Raw genomic sequence first — 25,051 nt, forward strand, 5'->3', positions numbered from 1 at the left:
AAAGCTGCAGTGAAAAGACAATAACTGGTCCGTTCAGTCAAAGATCATCAGTGATTAACTTGTAAAACAGCGTTAATAGGCTGAGCGGCATTCTTCAGATGTGAGCTGTGATCTGTGCCGGTTGAACTGGACCAGTTATGAGGAGGCGTCCACAACAGAAACACTCATTTTAATTTCTCAGTGGGACGCAGCTCAGTTCAGAACCCGACTGATCAGCTTTTAAAACGATTAACAGTTGAAAATAAAGCAGCAACAGACAAGTTTGAACCTCAAATTATGTTGTGACATGATTCCACCATGTTTGTGGTGAGAGGAATTTTTCTATTCCAGCCACTGCTTTTGTTTTTAACTCTGTGTCCCGGAGCAACGAACAGTTTATGTGATTCAACGTGCTGAGACAACTCTCTCCTTTTAATTGCTGCTCTTTTAATTTCCTTTCTTTTTCTATTTCTGTTGAGCACATTGTTGCTTTGCCAAGGAAAGTGCCCCTTAAATAAAGTTTATTATTATCATATATATTTAATATATACGTTTGGCATCACCACAGATGGGATTTATCGTGAACATTTTACAGTTCAACGTTTTTTACGACTTACCAAACATGTAAGTTCACAACATCTCCTCGTCATGTTAATAGAAAACGTAACGCTGATGCAATTGCACTTCCTGCAGAGCATGTTTCTATTCACTGAACGCTGGACATTTTCCAGAAGGGTTTTATGAAAGAACGCAAATGTGAGACCTTTTCATGAAGAGGGCGGATGTCGAGGTCAGGAGCAAAACTGTGATTTCCACAGTGGAATTCATACGTTGCGTTCTGCCTCCTGCTGCTCTGCTCAGGCTCCACCTCTCGCCTGGATGTTCCGGACATTTCCCCCGTTGTTGTGAACACGTCGGACTCGGACCGTCTCCTGCTGCGTCCCTCCCATGTGAAAGACCAACTCCAGAAAATGTCCAGACCCAATTTTCCAGATATTTTCCGGAGCTCATGTCGGAAAATGGCTCCTGAGCCGGGGGATCTTTTCTTCTTGAGTTATTATTATTTTATTTCATCTGTGAATACTTTCCAGTTTCTCCCCCCGGTTTAAAGTGAATCGTCATCCGAGACTGAAAAAACCCTAATGTTCTGTTGGTCGTGGTCACAGAGACACACATGACACCACCAGCGCAGCCTCGCACGTGTTGTTCCTGTTTACAACCCTCTGTACAATGCAACCACGTTAATATTGAAATCTGTTAAATGAGCTGTTCTCTTCCATGTATTGTATTGCAGCCACACTCGAGTGGTAAGCGCTTTAGGCGGCAACCAAATCCTGTTAGAAATGTCAATTGAAAAGGTCTTGAGATATTAAAAATGTAGTTTTTAATTAAAGGTTTATTAATAGATTTTTCAAACTTTTTTTTTTAATTACCCGACCAGATGCCTGAGGCATTTGGATTACAACTTTTATCTCACTCGATTCAGACTGCCTCTCCCCATTCAGCCATTTTGGATTAAAAGTCAGACTTCATAAATGCTGTTCATTAATTCCCAGTGTGGGCAGTTAATGTGTGATTCGGGTTGTAACGTTGCGGCTCGTCTGAGTGTGTATTTATTTTTAGATTCTTGTGGCTACTTTGCAGCCCTGATCTGTCACGGAGGAGCACGTGGAGGAATCTCAATCAGTATGCACAAAGCGTCTGGAGCCAAAACTCTACATGTCACAGTACGTGTGGTTGTTGACATGTGTTGCATGGAACACACTCCAAATATTTAATGACACGCAGGCATGACAATGTGTTATTTAATGCAAAGCTACATACAAAAATTCTGTTTGTGTTTATGTTCATCTAATATTGAATGTAAAAGCAAGACAATTAAATCAGAAATGAATTATGGGCAATTTGTGAGAATTGATTCTACATCATTTTCCTCATTACTGGATTCAACACTTTCACCTCAATTAAAAGCGCAGGTAGACACAAGCAGTCCAGGTGTATCCTCACGGGGCTCCTGGAGGAAAACGCACAGTACGTAGATACACATATTATATAAGGTGAAAAAATACATATATATAACTGTGTCTTGTCGTTTGTTGTTTTTTGACACCATCGCTGGACGACGCTAAAAAATCGGAGATTCTCACGTTCTGCACACGGTGGCTTTGAGTTTGACGTTTACAACGAGCACTTTGCATCGTTATTGAACTCAATAAAAGTCAATGGCGCGTTGGTAAATCGGTGAAATTGTAGCGCGGACTGAGACCGCAGCAGACGAAGCAGCGAGTATTTCCCCATTTTGCTTTAATCTGAAATGTTGCCTCTTGGTTTTCTAAGCAGCCTGGTATGAAGATGCTGTCATTAGGGCCATCGACCAGCGGCAACACAATCAATACGGTATTAGGAAAACATACTTAACATAAAATAGACTGTTTACAAGAGCTCAGCATAACTCTTCAGTTTTAGATCGTAGGCTGACTCCCAGGAGTGAGACCAAATTGTCTTTATCGCCCCCTGGTGGCTGGCTGCAGTACAGGTCATCCTCATTACTTTTTTCCCCAAACATGATTTCTGTCGTTTTAGATCGTTCTTATCACACAGATGATTATTATACGTGTTCATGTTTCTGTTACGTTTGGTTTTAATGACTATATTTGATGCTATCGATACCTCGGCTCCGCCTCTGCGCCAGCTGGCTCCAAAATGACGCCCACAGTCCAAGATGGCTGCACCAGTATCCGGGATATTTTGACTTCAATGTGTAAAACAGTCGGAAGTAGAGAAGAACACAGAATATATTTATTTGTTTAAGCCAAGGTCAGTCTGAGTGAAAACAGTTTTAACGTTGAAGATATCGACCCTCATCTGAAATCACCTCTTTGTATGAAAACAGGCGATGCAGCGTTGGCGTTTTATCTGATCTGCGTGAATTGTTCCGTGCATGTGAACAATGGACGTGACTTGAGGGTTCCGTCAGTATTTGGGACGTTCGTGTTAAATATGATTAAAATATACACATGTCTACATTTGTCTTTATTCACATCATTCTTCATCCCACATTTTCAAACCATCAGGTGGACACTGGATATGACAACAACAGACTTTCCTCATGGATCAGCAACTGTGAATTAAAACACACACATCAAAACAATGCATCAACTTTAAGGGCAGAAACACACACACACACAATGCAACACATGCACATGCACATGCACACACGAGATCTGACTTGAACTTTGCAAGAATGCACAACTGAGTGTGGGTCTTAAGGGAACAGGAAACGACTTCCCTCCTCCCCCCTTCAATCCTGCTCCACCACCACCACCACCACCCTTCCTCCCATCCTCCCCTCGCTTCCTCCTCCTCCTCCTCCTCCTCCTCCTCTTTGCTATAGCAGAGAAGCAGGCAGGCCAACTTGCAGAGTGCAGCTCAGCCTCGGCAGCGGCTGCTTCCCACTGGGGGTCTTTCGGAGAGCATCGCACTCCCATGTGCGCTGCCGTGCCCGCTGGATGTTGAGATCGCGCCGTGCGCCTCGCCAGGAGCCACCATGTCCACCCCGACCCAAGACCCGTTCTACTCGTCTCCGTTCGGACCCTTCTACCGGAGACACTCGCCCTACATGGTCCAGCCCGAGTATCGGATCTACGAGATGAACAAGCGGCTGCAGGCGCGCACAGAGGTGAGGAGACACGGTCCCGAGTAGAAGTCGCGGTGCCGGGCACACGGGAGCGGAGCCGGGAGGGGGGTGGGGGGGCCGTGGAGGTCCCGGTGCCGGGAGGTGGGCAGGGATGTGGGGCTGAGGGACGGGGCTCGGGTCGGTGTGAGGGTCCGTCGGTCCGGAGATGTGATGTGATGCCAAAGTGCCAAACATTCCAGAGGTGGAAGTAAACGGACTCTGAATATCCACCTCTGGTCCAGATGTGTTGGGATGAGTCTTTGAATCTCTCATTTGTGGGAAGAGATGATTTACACGTGGCCAATTAAGTTGTTTTGACTTCACGACTCGAGTCCCCTCCTCTGACAGGAGCTGAGGGATCCACCTGAAGTGGACCCGGTTGTTCCAAAAAGTCCCAAATCCAATGATTCTGCACCGGAACACAGGCAATAATCCGTTTTTAAAAGTCTTAATCTGACATTCACCTTGATATGAAATTAAGATTGAGACTCATTCACAGTGAGATGAATCCACATGATGAGTTAAATGTAAAAGGAGAAGCTGGTTTCAGTCTGACCAGGCTGCAGAGACTGAGGCAGACTGACCTTTTCTCTGTGCTTTCAATGCATTTGCACACATTTACATGTCACCTGTTTTTGTTTTTTTTTACACATTTGCATACTGTGCGTGGTTGATTAGAGAAATGCAACAGTTCACGTCGAACAAGCCCAACAGGAACACACAGAGTTGTTCCCCAGACACTTGTGTTGTAGAGCTTCAGGAGCTTCATCCGCATGATTCATCCCTCTGTGTCTGCATGAACTTTCCTCAATGAGAGTCATGATGGTGGTGATGATCAGAATGGGACTGTGAACTCACTTCATGACAGTTTTCCCTGATGCTTCACTGAGTGGCGTGCACGTGTCTCTCAGCCTGAACCCTTCTGCTGATCCCACTGGGAATCGTACAACAAGCATCTGTCTCCGGCATCTGTTCACGAATGTGTAAACTTGCAGATTAAAAAGTTCATTCAACGAGTCGAGCTGCGAGACGTCTTTTCAGAGGAACGTCATCGAAATCCAGGAAATAAGCATCTTTCAACAGTTTTCCTGTTTGTAGCTTTTATGGCTGCAACTATAAGGATTATGAATAATTAATCTGCCAATTATATTCTCAATCAATTGATTGATCGTTTGATCTTTAGTGTCCCAGCAATTAACCAATCACCTCTTAACATGTCTTGATTTGTCCCAAACCTGAACATATATCCACATTTATATAACAAAAGATGAAGAAAAGCAGATTATTCCCCTTTGAAAAGATGGAACCTGTAAAATGTGCTGTCATTAGTTTTAAAACACAGTTGCTTCTAAATTTTGTATCAATCGAACAGATCATTTCATCTCTAATATTCTAAATAATTGGTTGCTGTTGGACTCTTTTAGGAATTGTGTCCCCGTCGAGACATAAAAAATGGAGGAGTTTTGGAGGAATATGTCCATTAAATGATTTAATGAGACATTTTTTGGTAAATCTTATTCTGGAACCAGACTCCAGCTGAGTTACTGCGGCAGCTCGCCGAGCGATGCTGACTTTCCCGAGGAGAAACTTGCAACTTGAAGCAAACCAAGGCGATGTTGCTGAGATGCAACGGCCCGGTCTGATGCATTATTCATACACAGCGGTCCAGGCCCCGGCGGACCTCAACTCCCGTACCACACATACCCCGACACCGAGTGCAATCACCATGCACGCTCACACACACACACACATGCACACGCACGTACACACACACAGACGTTATAAGACGTATGTGCTTGTGTTAACTTAACAGCAAAAAAACAAACACACCACATGGATAAGATACAGTTTAAACTATTATCTTCATCTCCTCAGACTAAATGATATAATTGCATGATAATATAATTAGTTTTTTGTTCCCCTTGGTGTTCATGTCCTCGTCTCCCTCGTCTTTTCCTTTCTTTCCTCGGCAGCCACACAGTCCATCGTCTCCTTGGCGATGTGGTTATTGTTTGATTAAAATGCAGGTGGCGAATATAATGAGGAAGAAGTAGGGGAAATAAATGGCTGGAGTTTTTTGCAAATTGTTTGCATCCAGATGCACCGTGCAACCGAGTTCAGCCTTTTCATGAAATTATATAGTGATTATCCTCATGAATGCAAAGCTGCAGCCGTGAATTTACACAAAAAAAAACACTGCGTGTATAGAAACAAAGATTGTGAGGCAAAGAGAAAGTATTGTAGCAGAAATCTGCTCGTTGCAGAGCTTGATTGTACGTTTCCCCTGTGAAACAGACGTATTGAAGCTGTTTCCTTCCTGTAAATTGAGGTTAGGTGTTGGTCCCTTAATGATGATGTGAGCCTGAGGGGTCATTCTGCTGCTGCTTCCACCTCTGGTCCAGATGTGTTGGGATGAGTCTTTGAATCTCTCATTTGTGGGAAGAGATGATTTACACGTGGCCAATTAAGTTGTTTTGACTTCACGACTCGAGTCCCCTCCTCTGACAGGAGCTGAGGGATCCACCTGAAGTGGACCCGGTTGTTCCAAAAAGTCCCAAATCCAATGATTCTGCACCGAACACAGGCAATAATCCGTTTTTAAAAGTCTTAATCTGACATTCACCTTGATATGAAATTAAGATTGAGACTCATTCACAGTGAGATGAATCCACATGATGAGTTAAATGTAAAAGGAGAAGCTGGTTTCAGTCTGACCAGGCTGCAGAGACTGAGGCAGACTGACCTTTTCTCTGTGCTTTCAATGCATTTGCACACATTTACATGTCACCTGTTTTTGTTTTTTTTTACACATTTGCATACTGTGCGTGGTTGATTAGAGAAATGCAACAGTTCACGTCGAACAAGCCCAACAGGAACACACAGAGTTGTTCCCCAGACACTTGTGTTGTAGAGCTTCAGGAGCTTCATCCGCATGATTCATCCCTCTGTGTCTGCATGAACTTTCCTCAATGAGAGTCATGATGGTGGTGATGATCAGAATGGGACTGTGAACTCACTTCATGACAGTTTTCCCTGATGCTTCACTGAGTGGCGTGCACGTGTCTCTCAGCCTGAACCCTTCTGCTGATCCCACTGGGAATCGTACAACAAGCATCTGTCTCCGGCATCTGTTCACGAATGTGTAAACTTGCAGATTAAAAGTTCATTCAACGAGTCGAGCTGCGAGACGCTTTTTCAGAGGAACGTCATCGAAATCCAGGAAATAAGCATCTTTCAACAGTTTTCCTGTTTGTAGCTTTTATGGCTGCAACTATAAGGATTATGAATAATTAATCTGCCAATTATATTCTCAATCAATTGATTGATCGTTTGATCTTTAGTGTCCCAGCAATTAACCAATCACCTCTTAACATGTCTTGATTTGTCCCAAGCCTGAACATAGATCCACATTTATATAACAAAAGATGAAGAAAAGCAGATTATTCCCGAAAAGATGGAACCTGTAAAATGTGCTGTCATTAGTTTTAAAACACAGTTGCTTCTAAATTTTGTATCAATCGAACAGATCATTTCATCTCTAATATTCTAAATAATTGGTTGCTGTTGGACTCTTTTAGGAATTGTGTCCCGTCGAGACATAAAAATGGAGGAGTTTTGGAGGAATATGTCCATTAAATGATTTAATGAGACATTTTTGGTAAATCTTATTCTGGAACCAGACTCCAGCTGAGTTACTCCGGCAGCTCGAGCGATGCTGACTTTCCCGAGGAGAAACTTGCAACTTGAAGCAAACCAAGGCGATGTTGCTGAGATGCAACGGCCCGGTCTGATGCATTATTCATACACAGCGGTCCAGGCCCGGCGGACCTCAACTCCCGTACCACACATACCCCGACACCAGTGCAATCACCATGCACGCCACACACACACACACACATGCACACGCACGTACACACACACAGACGTTATAAGACGTATGTGCTTGTGTTAACTTAACAGCAAAAAAACAAACACACCACATGGATAAGATACAGTTTAAACTATTATCTTCATCTCCTCAGACTAAATGATATAATTGCATGATAATATAATCAGTTTTTGTTCCCCTTGGTGTTCATGTCCTCGTCTCCCTCGTCTTTTCCTTTCTTTCCTCGGCAGCCACACAGTCCATCGTCTCCTTGGCGATGTGGTTATTGTTTGATTAAAATGCAGGTGGCGAATATAATGAGGAAGAAGTAGGGGAAATAAATGGCTGGAGTTTTTTGCAAATTGTTTGCATCCAGATGCACCGTGCAACCGAGTTCAGCCTTTTCATGAAATTATATAGTGATTATCCTCATGAATGCAAAGCTGCAGCCGTGAATTTACACAAAAAAAAACACTGCGTGTATAGAAACAAAGATTGTGAGGCAAAGAGAAAGTATTGTAGCAGAAATCTGCTCGTTGCAGAGCTTGATTGTACGTTTCCCCTGTGAAACAGACGTATTGAAGCTGTTTCCTTCCTGTAAATTGAGGTTAGGTGTTGGTCCCTTAATGATGATGTGAGCCTGAGGGGTCATTCTGCTGCTGCTTCTATCACCGAGCCGCTGCCGACTTTAAAAGTCAGCTCGCACTTAGAAACAAGACTGTGTCGGCATCAGCGCACGGGTCAGGATGGTGTTGTTATAAAAACAGGAAGTTTGGCCTGTTTCTTTACACACACACACACAGACAGACACGCACACACACACACACACACACACACACACACACACACACACACACACACACACACACACACACACACACACACACACGCACACACACACACACACACACACACACGTAAGGTTTTTGCTGCTAGCAGTGGTTGCAGATCCATATCCACGTTTTGTATTTGCTAGCTTGGCAGTGAGCTGATGCTACACGGAAGTATCAGTTTAACAAAGACACTTGTGACAATATATTACAATAAATCACCCATGTGTTTGTCGACAGATCATAATTATTCCAACAATAACTAAATGTTTTTAATTTTATACTTTTTTCTGACCCCTTTAAAAACTCATATGGAAAGATGAACTAATGTGGTAAAAAAATACAAACAAACATACGTTATCATTAAGTTTTGTTCTTGCACGAACTAAGGAAATCGATTGAGATGTTAACTGCATGAAAAAAATATAGTTATTTGTCGATAAGCAAGAGACCAACAAACAAATAGAAAAATCTACAGTATCTTTTCTTGCATAGTGATGCAACTTAAGTTTGATCTTAAACTTTCTATCCGACCAGTTATTAGCTAATACTGCACTTTTTAGGATTCTGGAGGCTGTTGCTGCCTTAATATTTCTGTCAGCACCAGACACAGTTAAAGACTCAGTTCAGTTGTTTTTAGATCTCGAACAGAAGCGTTATTTTCTGTGTCAGACTCCTAAAGAAGTTTAAATTCCTACTTTTATCCCATTCATTCATTAATCAAGTTAAAAGTAACAACTTCCAAGTTCAAACAAGGTTTCATGTGTATAGGATTTAGTAGCATCTAGTGTTGACGTTGCAAATTGCAGCCAATAGACTCCATAGAGGAAGACCCACTTAAATAAAAAGGGTTTATTTTTAAGTAAAATCCTTTTATTCTTCGTTTCAGGTGATTATTCACAAATAAAAACATAATTATGAATATTTTATTCCATTTCTTCTGATGATGTAAATCCTCCTTTATGCAACACACTGGACCTTTAAGTTGTTCCAGCTGTTTGTAACGATGGCTGAGGCTTTGAATCTCGAAATCCTTTGACCTGCCCTCACGTCTTTTTGGTATTTAACTGTACAGAGGAACACAGAGAGCATCTCAAACAAATCCAAAGGAAATCACAACAACAGTGACTTCTTCTGTTGTGTTATTTAGTGTGAAAGGATGTAACAAAGCCATTACTCTACTGGGTTTGTTGTTACGTTTTGTTGATCCAGTCAGAACGATTTGAAGCCTGCAAACAGAAAGTCTTGTCAGAATTATCACCCGAGTAAAGATGCATAATGTGGTGAAGGAGCTGCCATTGTTGAGCATAAGAATAGCTCGCAGTGTACTTAACACGGTGCTGGCTGGCAGGCCATCCGAGCCAAATGACTCACTGTAGCTCTCGTCATTCGGGGTATTTTTCTAACAGGGGAGCTGACTAAGCCTCGATATGACACCGTGTTTTAGAAAAGTCGACTGAAGTCACTCTCCTGTTAGAGACTCCTCCATTTGTCTTATTCATGAGTGTGCTTTTGAATCTGCTTGGCTGGTGGTGCCGCTCGCACTGAGGCGCAGGACTCAAGGACTTGACACTTGCTGGAGACTGACTTGCCCCCAAGAGGAAGCTATAATCTGTAGGAGTTAAATAACAAGGTGTCGGAATCAAGTGTGCTTTCGCTCTTTTTGATTTTAAAATATCTTGTACACGGTTGTTTGTGTGGAGAAGATACTTAATTCATCTCTTGATTCATTTTAAGAGTTTGAGAATTTAGCTTCACCAGGGAGGACACTCCCTCAGATGCTCCAGTGCCATTACAGACGGTTTAAAGTACAGTTCAGTGTATTACAGAGGTTGCTTATGATGTTTCGTGGTTCATTTGATCGTCTCAGACCAATATCCCCGTCCCACTTTCTTCTGAACCGAAGTCACGCCTATAAATGTCTTGTTTTGTCTGAGCAGCACTCGGAAAGCCAAACATGTTCGAACTACAATCATATAAAACAGAGAAAATCTTTAAATCCGCACTGTAGAGAAGCTGGTTGGAGTTTGTAATCTGCAGATTATTCTCTCCAGGAATCATTTAATCAGTCAAATGTCAAAAAAATACTCAAAGGTCATAATTTTTTCCTGATCTGAATTTCCTAGAGTCCAAGTTTCCTTTGTTACATGTCGTCAAACCGGTTGTTCAAAATTCAAAGACATGCTGAGATGTCAAAGACAGCTCCCACTTATTTAGAAAGAGAGAAATCATTTATTTAAATAGTTGCTGATACATTTTCTGAAGATTGACTCTTGGATTAATCACCTAATCCCCTCAGCTGCACTATAGTGTCGGTGAGATCAGGGCAGCGATTCATTATTTTCACAGTTAATCTTTCAGATATATTTTCTCTAACAAATCAATGAACTCGTTTATCTTACGAAAGTCAGACAATATTCAAAAGTCGCACAATTTCCTGAAGATCAAGGTGAATTTCTTACAAAAATACAGACAATAGCCCAAAGACATGAAATGTACTGTCACACAGGCTGAAGAAAAATAACAAATCCTCACAATTAACAAGCTGAAAAAAATCACTTGATCATTATTGATAATTAAACTAACCGTTCATAGGAATGTTGATTTAAGTTTTGCAATTCATTATTAATCTGAAGATTGCTTTTCGCGAATAATCAATGAATTGCACTAAAAAGTCACAGTTTCTTAAAGAACGAGGTTTGGACTTTAAATAACTTGTCTTGTGCAACAAACATTTGAAAAACACAAAGTAAGAAAAGCAGCGAATTCTCAACTGAGAAGCAGGAAACCCTCAAATCGGAAAATTCAAGAATGATGGAAAATTGATTTTCTGATTTTGAAAGTCAAGAAATCAACCATGTTTACATTTGAGAGAAGTCGATTGTGATTTGAATCATTAACACTGATGACGTTTTGCCTCCAGATTCCGCTGTAGATGGAAATGATCTCATGTTATTTACTTAAGACCCAATAGCAAAAGGATTAAGTCTATTTCTTGGGGCCTCTTTCTCTGAAGCTTGCTGAGGGAACCAGTTTTTCCGCTCTCACCTGCCCTGCACTCAGAAATAAGAAGGAATAAAAGGACACAGTGGGACCTGTGTGTGTGTTTGTCTGGGATCAGCGCTCACCTTTGAACTGATAACTGTGCTGCAGCTTAAACAGCCGTGCCCCTGTCATGACTCCAGGTCTGTTTCTATCTCAACCTTATTACCTCGCTCCATTCATACTTATTACCTGCCCGGCTGTATTTCTGCACCGGGCTGACTGCTATCCCATTACCTTCGTTTTACACACGTGGACCCGCTGTGACCTGGCAATCTAAACAGGCTTCGATGTGGATTTGATGCCGTGCATACGGTTGTGACCACATTGTTTCTGTGCTGTCAATTGGAGAGGAGGCTAAGGGGGGGGGGATACTGGCCCCGGCGTACTCAGCTGCCGGCGTGCGGCGCGGAGATGATTTGTGGGGGAATTTGACACTTAAGCGTATGCAAATGAGACGGCGGATTAACATTCAGAGGAGGAGCTTGGTCGACCTCAGCCGGTGTAAGGGCCATTAGCATAGGAGACATTAATATTCAGCGGCAGAGAGCGGGGACACAGAATAACACTGTAAGTAACACTACAACACACGGGGTTGAAACAGAAGGAAAACAAAAGCATTTTAATGGAGGCACCGTAATAATACCCAGAGGGCCGCGGCGTTCAGGAGCCTCTGCTGCTGACAGTGTGTCTAATGGTCACACGCTTCCTCAGCAGATACACACACGCAATCAGCCGCAGTGATTGGCGGCCCATTCATTGTATTCTCGCATCCACGGCACATAGTTAGTCTCATTCTCATTATTCAAATGGGCCCACAGACCTGAGTCAGAACTGGAGTGTTCATTATGGCACAATCCCTTGTTCCTGTCAGGGGCAAAGTGGATCTGTTCCCCCCAGCGCTACATGTCAGATTGACATGAATAGGCTTATGATGTAGAGGTCAAGTTGGCTCTGAGCCGTTAGGTTCGTCGAGGAGGATTAAAGATGAGCCACCGAGGCACCGGGAACTCAGCGGGAGATTCCTCTTCTAGTCGGAATCTGCGTTTAACTTCACAAGGCGTGAAAATGGACAATAATTATTGTTCTTGTCGTGAAAATTATCTAAATATGATTTCTCCCTTAATTGTCGGTAAATTGAGATAAATGTCCACAGTGACTCAGAGCCCGGGGCTGAATTAATTTATTTGTGTTGCACAACAAACTGAGATAAAGAAAAAGCCGCAAATCTTTACAGTTGACAAACGAGAACCAACAATGTTTTGGCCTTTTTAAAACAGTGAAAATAATAATAATGATAAGAATAATAAGAATATATTCATTTTTATGGCACTTCTCAGAGTTACAAAGTGCGTAACAAATAAGAACCCAGTCACAGAAGAATAACAATAAAAACATTAAACTAAAAGTTTAAGAATGACCAGCGATAACAATAATAAAAACTAGAATTAGGTCAAATTTAAAAATGCGTTTCCAAATCTTTTGACCATAACTTCCTCTGGACTCAGTAAGAGTTCATGTGTGTGAGTGCTTTGTAGCGTGGGGGGTTCTGCAGCGTGTGTGTGTGAAACTGTCGAAGAGTAATTACCACACAGGTGTTGAACATCACGCCGTCCTTATCTGAACCATTACTGATTTATCTAGCATCAGGGAACACAAAGCCACTGGAGGTTTGTCACTGAAAGGACTTCGAGTGCCTCACACCTCAGGTTTATTCACTTTTCTTGATAAATTACACTTTTTATATGAATTATTGGAAATGTTTTAAGCAGAATGTGGGTGTGGTCAAAGGGTAGCATCATTATTTGCAGTTTAAATCCTCCTCTGTGATGTTGCATCTCTATAAATAAGAAAGCAGCCGCTGACTGGACGGTGTTGACTTTAAGATGTCAAATACATTTGAAATTAAAGTTGATTTTCATTCAGAATAATGACGGTTACTTCATGGACATGTTAAATTCTTCTTCCCACATGTAAACAACACACAATAATTCTTAAGCGAGTCAATGTGTTATTAACGTGGATTCACTGACTAAACAGTGTTATTCCTTATTTGTGTTGTTTGTGTCTGTCGTTATTTACAGACCTGGCATACGTACAGACGTCTGGTTCTGTGGCGTGTGCTCGGAGCCCCTCACATTAAAAACAAGAAGAAAAAAAATACATATTTTCATGTTTTCATAATGCTGCCAGTCAGTGAAAGGACTGAATCACATTATCTTCTGCTTTAACTCCCTGCCAACATCCCCCACGCTAAATTAAAGAATAATGCTGCTAAAAGGTGAGCGGGCAGCCGGATAGTTTCAAAAGGGAAAAGAGAGAAACCTTATCCCCCAGAATGCTGTGGTCAGAGCGGAATATCTTTACCTGTTTATCATTTTACTTCCTCAAAAAGCTTCTGTTGGGGGTAAAATAATTAAATAGAAACAGAAAAAGTGAAAAGATAATATATTTATAATAAAGTATTTGCAAAAATTGCAGTTTTCTTGTTAAGAGGTAAATTCATTCCAGGACACCTGCATATTCACAGGTTAAAACACTGGATGGTCTAATTCCTATAGTTTCAAATGACGGTAACTAGTGTTGATTTATACAGACCACAGTGACAGATATTTAGATAACACTAGTTTGATCGAGCTTCGTACCAGAGGTCACAACTTCAAATTATCTGTACGTTTTTTAAATGTCAGAAAGATGCAGTTTGATTTAGCAAATTCCAGATGTTTTCCTCAGGAGCTGGTGGAGAAAGAAAGAGAAAGCTAAAAAAGAGTGAAAGACACAATTGATCCTTTAAGAAATAAAAGGCTGCCTGGTGCACATAAAAGCAAAACGAGTTGCTTTAACTTTTAGAGAAATAAGATTTAAAACTTGTGTCACAAAGTGAAACCCGTGTCTCAGGAGACTGTCATTCAACAGTTTCACAGCTGTCAGCACGAAAAGACCATAAATCAAGGCTGGAGCATGTCAGCATCTCCAACTGGTCACATAGATGCTCCCAGACAACACAAGACAAGGGTCCTTCCACTCAACCTTTGGTTATTTGTGTGTTAAAAGCTCTGAGTAGCCACCACCTCCAAAGTCCCACCCCCCGTCCTGACCTGTGAGTGGGTTTTAATTTCAGGTATAAACTGTTGTACCTTTGTATTCTGTCATTTCACGAGGCTCCAGCCTTTAAACTCAAACTCATATATATCGTATTAATGCTATATTCCACATATCTTGTCCAAGAAGTATAAATAACCTCACACAATATAGTCTCACTGTCACTTTGTTGGTCCAGTAATGTCACACTGTACATGTGATGCCCTGAGAGGATGTTTCCATAAAACCGTATTAAAAAAAAAAGAAAAGCAAAGACCACTGGTCAGACAATGAGCGTCAGTCCCCTCCAGCAGGAAGCCCGGACAATAGACCCACCTTTTTCCTGGCCCTTTCCCATGGTTCCTTCCAGGCTGCTCTGCGGCTCAGATAACAGGGAAGAGCGACGGGGCCTGTTGTCCGTCTATGTCCTGTTGTTCCCTCTCCCCGATGTGGTAACACCGTCTGTCCTGAAGCAGGGAGGTCACGGGCTGGACCCTCGCATCCAAACAACTTTCATAGGGTTGCTGAAACACCCCCCCCCCGGGCGATTGTTTGCATTTGGTCTATTTTAAAACCAGCGTAATGCCCTTTAACGGGATTTTCTACTTGCAAGACCATTTCCAAAGACTTATATTGAAGAATATCTGGTTTTAGCCTGTGTTAAGCGTTGTTTGAACTTTTTAATACACGTCTTTGATATGGTTTTATGATGTTTGTACTCTGCTTTGAATCTCTGTTGTTTATCTCTAATGACGTTTGCTATTTTCATTTATCTGGTTTTCATGCCAACAGTTGTTAACCAGTATTGAATAAATGCCATTAGCTTCTTCTTGAATTTGGTGATAAACATAGACTGTTTACAAAGAAGCATGACGCGTGTAATCTTCCTCCCACTGTATAAAATATGAAACCAGTCTCAGCTGTCAATCAGGATGTTTTTAAAGCATAAAATCACTAATTAAAACCAACTTACCAGAAACACTTGATCGTACATCGGTGTGAAAGGAACTGCTTAAAATGACGGAGACCATCTTTGGGAAGAATGTATGTTTCATCTGCTAACACGGAGGAGGTGGGGTTTATGACCTGTAATGCCACCAGCCACTAGGGGGCGATTGAGATGATTTGGCTTCAGTTTTTACCACATTTCACGACAATCCATTCTATAGTTGTGGGAACATTTTGCACAAAACCTCGTGGTGTCTTGAACGTCTGTATAAAATACTTCACTGACGGTAAAGCTTCACTGACGGTAAAGCTTCAAATTTGAGTAAAAACAAACCATTGAAGGTGAAGGAGCATTTTCACAGAGGAGGAAGTCCGGCTTTCAGGTTCCACTTAGCGTGCAGAAAGTTGTGTGACTCCTTACATGCAGCAGAAGAAAAAAAAACATTCAAGCTTATAATATTTCATCATTGTGCAGGGAAAAAAAGAAGTGGAGCAGTGGATACAGTGCAGCCGGCGGAGGCACACTGTACTTCACATTCGTTACACCAGGATCCCTGCCTCCTCCGCTCTGAGCTGGTTTCTGGCTGTTTCATCATTTTCACTGATCAGCTGTTTCGCTGTGATGTGGCTTCCTGCGAGACGAACTTCACTGCAACTATTTCTCACCGTGTAGGAAAGTGAAGAGCCGAAACATCAGCAGCACCAGACTCTTTTTGTTTACTTATTTATTTTTAATGTAAGTTTAGTCAGAAAACTCCCGCTGAGCAGTCGTGCTCCTCCTCAGCTTATATGTGATCGTATCCTCCAGGCACGGCTGTGAAGTAACATCGCTTTAGTCAGTTGCAAGCTCTCTGCAAAAAAAAATACATCCTGCGTGTATTCAGGCATCCGCCTCACTGGATTGTCATTGAGCAAGGCACTGAATGCATACCAGCTCCGAGCATTGCATTATGGGAGACTCTGAGTTTATGGCTGCGTCATTCTTCTACTACAGAGAAGATGTAAGTTTACATGGATCAGAGAACATCAGAGTCACCACTGTCGTTCTCACTTGAGATATGAACTGAGCTCCAGATGATAAATAGATTTTACTCTTGAGTCAGTGAATACAACAATAAGAAAGGTTATATACAGTGAGGCAGCACTATAATATATCATAATTTAGATATTATAGCTTCAGTTAAATTCACCAATTATTAACAAAACATATTTATTTATTTGTCGGTTTGGTTCACAATTTTCAGATTTTCCCAAACCCTACCAATATTTAGTTATAATTAAAAACACAATGGGTGAAGAAACCATTAAAAGGTCATAAGATGAGTCGAAAAAGTAATTTTTAAAGTTAAATTTAATAATACTTTCTTCATCGCCTCCAATCAGTTGATGAAATAAAGTTAAACTTGTTAATTTTGCTTCTATTCATCATAAATTTATTCCACATTTTACTCAAACAAAAGTTAGTTTTAAGTATATTCAGACATTTGCAATATTACAAAGAAACTAATGAGGATATTTTGATAATACTCTGAAGCATTAATATAAATATTTGATGCAGCAATTCGATTAACACTAACCGTGGTTGTGTTCTTAATTACTCTCCTCACCTCGGCCAGCGCGGCCCCATCCGTCACCGTGACGATCCACAGGTGAGGGTGGTGCTCGCCCAGCGGAGCACATTCAGCCCAACTGAACTATATCAGTGGATTTGATGAAATCCGGTATTGATCGAGCTCCTTGTTAAGCTGTGGGAGGAAGTGTGCCATGCGCTGATTGTTTATTGGTCTAATTAGCCCAGCGATGGGGATACGGGCGCTGGTAGAGCGGTGTTAGTGTGTCCGAGTCTGAATCCCTCAATTTCCCTTTGATTGTAATTTCTCACGGGAGCAGGGAATGATTGTGTTTTTGCTGCTTTGTCATTCATGCATTTTGTTGTTGTTTTAGTATTTTCCTCCTCATTGATATTTGTTGTCACTTAACACGGTGCCATATTCGTGTGTATCTGACGGTGATATTGACTCTTTGCTGTTTGTGTTCATCGAGCGGAGACACTTTTTAAGTAGCTGTGGACTTTATTGAACCTGTTCAGATCTCACATCTCTTTTCTTTTTATTGATAAAAAGGATGAAAAACCCAATTTAACCAATGTGCAGTTGTGCCATGTTTTCATTTGATATTTGTTTAAACATTTATTGTCGGAGCTCAAAGTTTCCAGATTCCAAGGTGACATCTTCAGAGAGTTTTTACTGACTAACAATCCTGAACCTAAATATGTTTATCATATAAAATAAAGAAAAGCAGTAAACTTCTCATGATCACAGATTAATCTGATTAGATCACAAGTTGATTAACTAGTTAGGAGAAAACAAGCGCGTAAAATAGAGAATATTATAAGAAATGTATGTTTTCTTGTAAAATATTGTAACGTTTTTACCACTTCAGGCCTTAAAAATATTCTAAAACTTACATTTTATAAATTCCTAAAGAACTTGCACTGCATAGATACATTCAACTTTTCTTGAATGTATGGGAGTTCAATTTCTTTTCAAAGCGGTGCAACCCAGAGAGCCTCATTTGTCTGTGTGTATCGTGATCAAGGGCACTTCAGCACAACAATGATTTAATTGCTGTTGTGGGATCAGTCCTGCAACCTGCTGGGTGAGAGCCAGCAGACGGAGTGTTGCACACACTCTGCAGTCACTGCTCCTCATGCATGTTTCTCACTCAGCCGCTGTGTATTCACTTTGACCTTTAACCTTTTACTGGAACACAAACACTGCTCTCTGCCTGCTGCTTCCAACGTCTGACACTGAGACAAAGGGGAGAGAAAGTGGGAACACTGCCCGAGTAAATTGGCAGACATGAAATCTAATGTGTGGAACTTCTCTCCTGACTTCATTTGTACAGAGAAACTTCATCTCATGCGAACGTGCACGTGGCTTTTTTTTATCCGGCTGCATTCATTTCCCCTTATTTGCATAATGCCTGGCTGGTGGCTCCGCGGCCACCAAACACAGGAACATGTTACGTTTGCATTATACAAAAAAACACTTAGGGCCCAGGAGGATAAACCTGCGCTGATATGAAACATTAGTGTGCGCTGAATCTGACATGATTAAAATGGTGTTATCTGTGTAGTCTACAGGAGCGGGTGCTGTACTTTGTCATCCTAAGGAGCCTTAAATAGAAACAGTACCTGGGGGTTAGGATAAGGGACCACCCTATCTCGGTATTTATTTAGCATGGAATGCATACTTTACTGAAAACAAAACTCCAGTTATAGATTGTGGTCTTTTATAGCAAAGTGTATACGGCTGTCAGATTTATTCTAATTAAAGCTAGGGTTGGCAATCCTGCAAAAATGCAACCGATACCCCCCCCCCCCAAAACTGCAGCCAACTTTATTACAGTCGTGCGAGGGACAGAGACTCCAGCCTTTTTCTTTATTCATTGATGGTTAGTGACAGTAAGTGATTGTTAAGTTTAAGCCAAATTTAAAAGGGCCCTTAAATCTCCTAAAGAGCAATTTATCATCGTAAAAAATTGCTTGTTTTGATCAATCAAGCGTCCGAAGATTTACAATTTACAATCGTAAAAAAGCAGAATTTTAAATAAAAATTGTTATCCGATAAAATTAGCTGTTGATCAAATTCCTGATGGATCACTTTACTGATTCTGGAATAATATAATAATTAAAGACTATAACAATTATGATTATGGCTTATTTGGCTTTTTAGATTGAGCCCGACTTCAAAATTGTGAAAACATTTTACACATAAGAGTAATTTCTTGGAGTCAAGATGCTGCTTAAAACTCTGTATGTCCCCGATTTTGCATGTGAAATGTGATTTTCTTAGAAAAAAAGTCCAGCTTTATTAAACTTCTAATAACCTTCACCGCACAATCAAGCCAGAGCTACCTTTCTAAAGCTCCTTTCCAGACATCCGGAGAGTCTCTCCTTCTGATAAGTTGCTCTGCTCCCCCAATAACCTGAAGCTGTTTGAATCTTTGACAACAGTAGAACTTCCTTGGCCCACCAGTCAGCCGGGCCGCGTGCTATTCAGGAGCTGAATGGGGTTTCAGACGCTGGTAATTCTCCAAGGTCAGGCCCCAGACACGCCTACACTCTTGGAGGCTTTCCTGCCACAAGAGGCTGGAAGCAGACAGACTAACAAAAAGCTCGCTGGGAAAATAGTTCATGTTATACATCGAGACATTAGTGGTTCATGGAGTGTTAGAGAGATGTGAGATCTTCTTTTTCTGTGGCTGCAGTTGTGTTGTGAATGCAAACAGTTTCCGAACAGTGATTAAAGGTGGTTGCAATTGATTATATCTGTGTGTACATACAGTGCACAGCAGTGTTGTGCGGTTGTATACACTGTAAAACGTATTTCTTTGTGTTTCTGTCGTCTGCCTGTATGGACATTTCTATATGCGAGGACTTAACCCCTCGGCTCTGTTGCTATTTACTGAGGATCCTCCCCATGCTGTCCCTCCAATCCTCTGGATTTCCTGTAAATCCCTGGGGCCCGAGCCAGTGCTGGTGATTTGTGGTTGGCTAGTGAGCAATTGACACATTGATAAATCCCCCTCCGATGGGCCACGATCCGTTTGAATCAATAGAGCCTTATCGGCTGACGGCCTTCGCGCCTGCGACGGCGTCGGTTCACCTCGGGTCCCTCGGAGTTGGCCTGATTTGTTGCATTTGACAACAGACATCGTCACGGCACGTGGTTCGTCAGAGAGTCCGCCGGCATAATTGAAGGCAGGACGTTGTCTGTCAGTGAGCGGCGGCGGCGGCAGAGAGAGGAGAAGAAGAGACGGGCAGAGATAAAACAAAGAAAGGCTGATAGGATATTGGAGATGGAGCAGTCATAGTCAATACGTGTCAATTTTATTTAACCCGCTGCCAATGACAGAATAAAAGTAAAGCTCCCAACATTTGCTGCTGTAGTCGAGGGATTGAAATTGAAGACAACATCGACAGCGCCATGAGCCTTCGGTGTGGTGGGTTCAGCTCCAGCCAGAGGATTCGTCTGGCTGGTGTCCACTGGCCAGGCTTTAGCTGTTCTGCAGCCCGTCTGGCTCCGGTCCACCTTCTCCTCTGTCTTTAGATCCGGGCCAAACCCGGCCTGCCCGTGGCCCAGCCAGCCGCGCTTCACAACTTGGCGAGACGCTGCCCGAATGCTGCACCAGCTCCAGTTTGGAGGATTAATGGTCAGTTTTCTATAAATTAAACTTTCCCTGGATTGTAATGGCAAAGTTTTGAGCAACATTTAGCTTCATTACTACAAAATAACGTGTGGTTAATTCACAAAATAAGTGATTTGAGAGAAGTGCAACGAAGCCGCCAAGAGCCTTTTGTCTCACTGTCATGGATGCTGCAGCTAAATACCGTTCACGTCACATGTGCTTGTTATTTTCAGATTCCTCTGTTGTCTGGGTGGGAGGTTTTTCAACAGAGATACCGACTTAACCGTATAATCTATGGTTGAACCCTGCTGGGCTGAGCAGAGACAAGACAACAGACACACCGCTGTCAGCTCTGCTCTTTGTCAAATACACGCTCTTTATTTATTATTTTTGCGGTGGTTTCAGGCGCATGTGAAATATCAGTAAAATGCCAAAATCAGTAGTGAATATAATTTTTTTTAAATCACAAAGTTGAAAGAAAAATGCTTGAAAACAAGGAGGGAAAAATTGCACAGAGACTAATAATTGGAAAATGATAGAGTGAGTCTGACAGAGTCACCACAACAGGAAGCAGGAGGGAAGTCAGCGTGTGAGGAGGGAAATGATGTGGAGGTTAACTAACCCTCTTCTGTAACAGTGACTAACAGGGATTTTAAAGAAGAAGTGGGAGCTTAGGTAAAACACTTTTCATTAAAACAGAAAGAGGAAGTTTAATGAATACCAGAGTCTATAAAACACCAGAGATGGGAAGCCCTTAGGATGACAGCACTTGAAAAATTTATCTCGAGCACTAAATCCAGGCAGTTTATGTCAAAAAATGGGGATCACGCTTATTCATGAAATCCTTCAACCTTCTTCTAACAGCAGAGTTCAGCAGAGTCACTCAGGTGAAACTCACTGTTTGTGAAGTTGTTTAAGTGCAATGATGAGGCTGTGGATATTCTGTGTTTTCAGAGTCTGATCAATCCTATATTCTTTGGTGCCACAGACAGTGGTGCAGGAAGTACACACGCAGTACTTGTACACAAAAGTACACAGTTTTCATGAGGCCATTTAATCTCTACTGCTGTGGATTGTTTTAGGGGAATAATAATACTACGCTCTACAGATCAACAGGGTTCCAACATAATGGTTTTAACCCAGAGTCTCTTAATGATAGATCTGGCTTTGTAAACAGTTATTAAAAGAGTATGCTTCAATAATATTTTTAGATAATTTGTTGTTTTCACTTTAGATGTTTTCAGAAGCTCATCTTATTATGTGTGCATGTACTTACTGTTTGTTGGGGCTTTTATTTTGAAGGTGTAATGGTGATGCTTTCTGTTGATTGCAGCTCTCAACACTAGTGTGGTGGACGTATAGAGTAGCATGACATGGAAATATGCAAGTGAAGTATCTTAAAAGTTCTAGTATAGAAATTGACTGTGTGCAGCAGGTAACACGGTGACATTTTGAAGAGCTGCCATGTGTGTTTGAGTGTGTGTGTGTGTGTGTGTGTGTGTGTGTGTGTGTGTGTGTGTGTGTGTGTGTGTGTGTGTGTGTGTGTGTGTGTGTGTGTGTGTGTGTGTGTGTGTGTGTGTGTGTGTGTCTGTGTGAGTGTGAGCAGAGAGTGTCTTGTTCACCCTTCGCTTGACTGTCAATCCCCAGAGTCCCCGCCCCTGAACGGTACTGGATTATGTGTTGAACTCGATCTGAATGCTGAGCAGCACCAGAGTCCGTCTCTCTCTCTCTCTCTCTCTCTCTCTCTCTCTCTCTCTCTCTCTCTCTCTCTCCTCTCTCTGTCTGTTTAGTCCCGGGGTGTCACTCCTCTCTCTCTCTCTCTCTCTCTCTCTCTCTTGTCTGTTTAGTCCCGGGGTGTCACTCCTCTCCGTCTCTCTGAAATAGACGTACTCACATGAAACAGACACCACACACGTGCTGCCGGCTGTTCACACCTGCTGGTTCCCACTGTATCACACGGTTAGACAAACACACACACACACACACACACACACACACACACACACACACACACACACACAGAACACCAGCTGAGTTCCACAGTGCACAGCTGGTCAGTGGTGAGTGTGTTTAAAACGTCATATTTCTGTATCAAATTAAAATTTTCAGGCAGAGATTGTTTTGTCTGGATGTTGTGCTGCTGTTTATGATTCTCGTCACGACTGGACCCAGCTCCATGTAAAACACACACTCACTCCCATACAGCTCCCACAAACAGACAAACACAACCTGGCTTGTATTCATACATCCATTTGTTTTACAGTGAAGCTTTTCTTGGGGGGTGCTATAATTACAAGTTCACTTCTTTATGGAAAACTTCAGATTTTGGTGCAGTTGACCATATTAGCTGATTTTGGCTCAGATCCACGAAGCTGACAACTTTCTTTTAGAGACATTAAAGCTAAACTGTACAAACACTGAGAGAACATCACCGCTGCTTCAAGTTTAACAAAACTTTAATCAACTTTCAGCTCTTCAGTTTTATTTAATCAGCCATTTTGAAAATCAATTATTTAATCCAACATTTGCTGCGTCCGGCTTCTAAATGTGAGGATCTGCTGCTGCTCGCTCTTTGTCAATGTACAGAAACACAGATGACATTTGGAACATCGTCTGGAATAAACAAGCAAGTTCAAAATGTCAACTTGGGTTCTGGGAAATTGTGATAATATAATTAAATACTTAATTAATGAGATAATCAGGCTTGTGTTCGCAATGAACCAATTTGTTATATTAATTATTATGTTTCACTGAATCTATTAATCATTCGATCTGTAAAATGGGAAAAAACAAATCACCTAAAAACAGATAACAATATTGAAATAAATCACATTGTGTGTTTGTTTGATATGTTCCCTTGAGCAATGACATCGGCGTTATTGTTTAGCAACGGTTTTGATAATTGGACGATCAATTAATTGGCTAATCATCGCAGAGCTTCCTCTCAATGGTCTGAATGAAGGATTGAAATGTTGCAGCTCTAATTGAAACATGAATTCATGTGTTGGAATAAAGATTTGTGATTTATAACAGTTCACAGCATCATCTGAGGTTTATTTGAACAAAACAGTGTTGTTTGAGATATTTTCTTCCATAAAATGTGATTCTTTTGAAATAAGAAATATTAGATTTGGGCGAAAATGGAAACATTTAGCCTCTGTCTGAAATGCTTTTATACAATAAATCACGATATCAAAAATGAAATCTTCAGTTCAGTGTGTAGTCCACAGTTCAGTTTATTGGTGACCAGCCAAAAGATCACCACACTAAATCCTGATCCCGTATTGATTGAGCAGCGGGATGGAGGTCCGGGTTCAGGTCCTCCTCGCCTCCTCTGTTCCTCCTTGCATCAGTTGCGTTGGGGACACGTTGACCTGCAGGGGCAACCCGGTCGCTGCTTATTGGGCTTGACGCTGCTCGATGGTGACAACGCTAATTGTCAACATCTGGGGAGCGCTCGCCGTCCCTCAGCGCAGCGCCGAGTGAAACGTGGTGATCTGTCACAACGTGTCAGAGGAAATTAGAGTCAGTTGAACGTCGTTGGGGGTGGGGGAGCGGGGGAGCGGGGAGCGGGGGAGCGGGCACAAGGGGGAGTGGGGTCATCCACCGACATTATCAGGGGCATTAGTGAGGTGGAGGGGGGGGGATTAGAGGAATCATCTCAGGGCAAAGACATTTACATGAATTGGTTTCCTCACTGAGTTGTTACTGTTTATACTGTGGCTGCTACTAAACATCTGATAGTGTGTGACTAGTATTACTACTATTACTAATACTACTGCTGCTACTACTACCATCAACATCCCTACTACTACTACTACAACAACAACTTTCACAATAATAATATTGACGACTGCAACTAATACCACTTCTATTACTCATAGCTTTTATACTTTAGCTAAGACCACTAGCCGACTGTAGCAATAACAATTTTAGATACTGTTATTATTGATATTACTACGACTGCCGCTGCTGTAACTACGATTAGTACTGTTACTACTACTACTAATTCTACTGCTACTGCTACTACTACTACAAGCAGTACAACCACCACCACTTCGACTCCTACTAGTATTACTACTACAAAAATAACAATATAATAACTATTACTGCTACTAATACTAATATACATTGACTGTCATAGTTGATGATGATAACAGTACTTTTACATGTTGTATGTGTCCTCACCTGCTGTCAGAGATACAAGCAGCAGTCGGTTCTAAAGCTGCAGGACCTCAGCTTGTATTTCAGACTTGTAGGAGCCTCGGGCACGACTCCCCCCCAAAGTCTGAGCTTAAGAAAAGTGCCGGGTGTTACCAGACTCTGGCTTAACATCGACCTGCATCTGAAGCTCTTAGGCCAGCGGCCAGCGTTTCACTTTTTCCTCCTGATTTATAGACTCGTTTTCATACGTGTGTTATTTATTTTTGTAGC

The 25,051-nt window shown here is 41.8% G+C and overlaps 1 protein-coding gene across 7 annotated transcripts in view; it reads left to right on the top strand.

Annotated features, from left to right (window-relative positions):
• The first annotated feature begins 3,352 nt into the window (after positions 1-3,352).
• Positions 3,353-25,051, top strand: part of ldb2a (LIM domain binding 2a) — an 88,937-nt gene continuing 67,238 nt past the window's right edge. For 4 of the 7 annotated variants that reach the window (XM_035161976.2, XM_035161978.2, XM_035161979.2 and 1 more), the window contains exon 1: positions 3,354-3,658. In XM_035161976.2, coding sequence (XP_035017867.1) covers positions 3,527-3,658 — 132 coding nt within the window. In that variant the 5' untranslated portion in view covers positions 3,354-3,526. Of the gene's footprint in view, positions 3,659-25,051 lie in introns of all 7 variants that reach the window. The other 3 variants (XM_035161981.2, XM_035161982.2, XM_035161983.1) reach the window with 1 other exon arrangement.

Source organism: Hippoglossus stenolepis, chromosome 7, assembly GCF_022539355.2.
Source record: "Hippoglossus stenolepis isolate QCI-W04-F060 chromosome 7, HSTE1.2, whole genome shotgun sequence".
NCBI classification, from domain to species: domain Eukaryota; kingdom Metazoa; phylum Chordata; class Actinopteri; order Pleuronectiformes; family Pleuronectidae; genus Hippoglossus; species Hippoglossus stenolepis.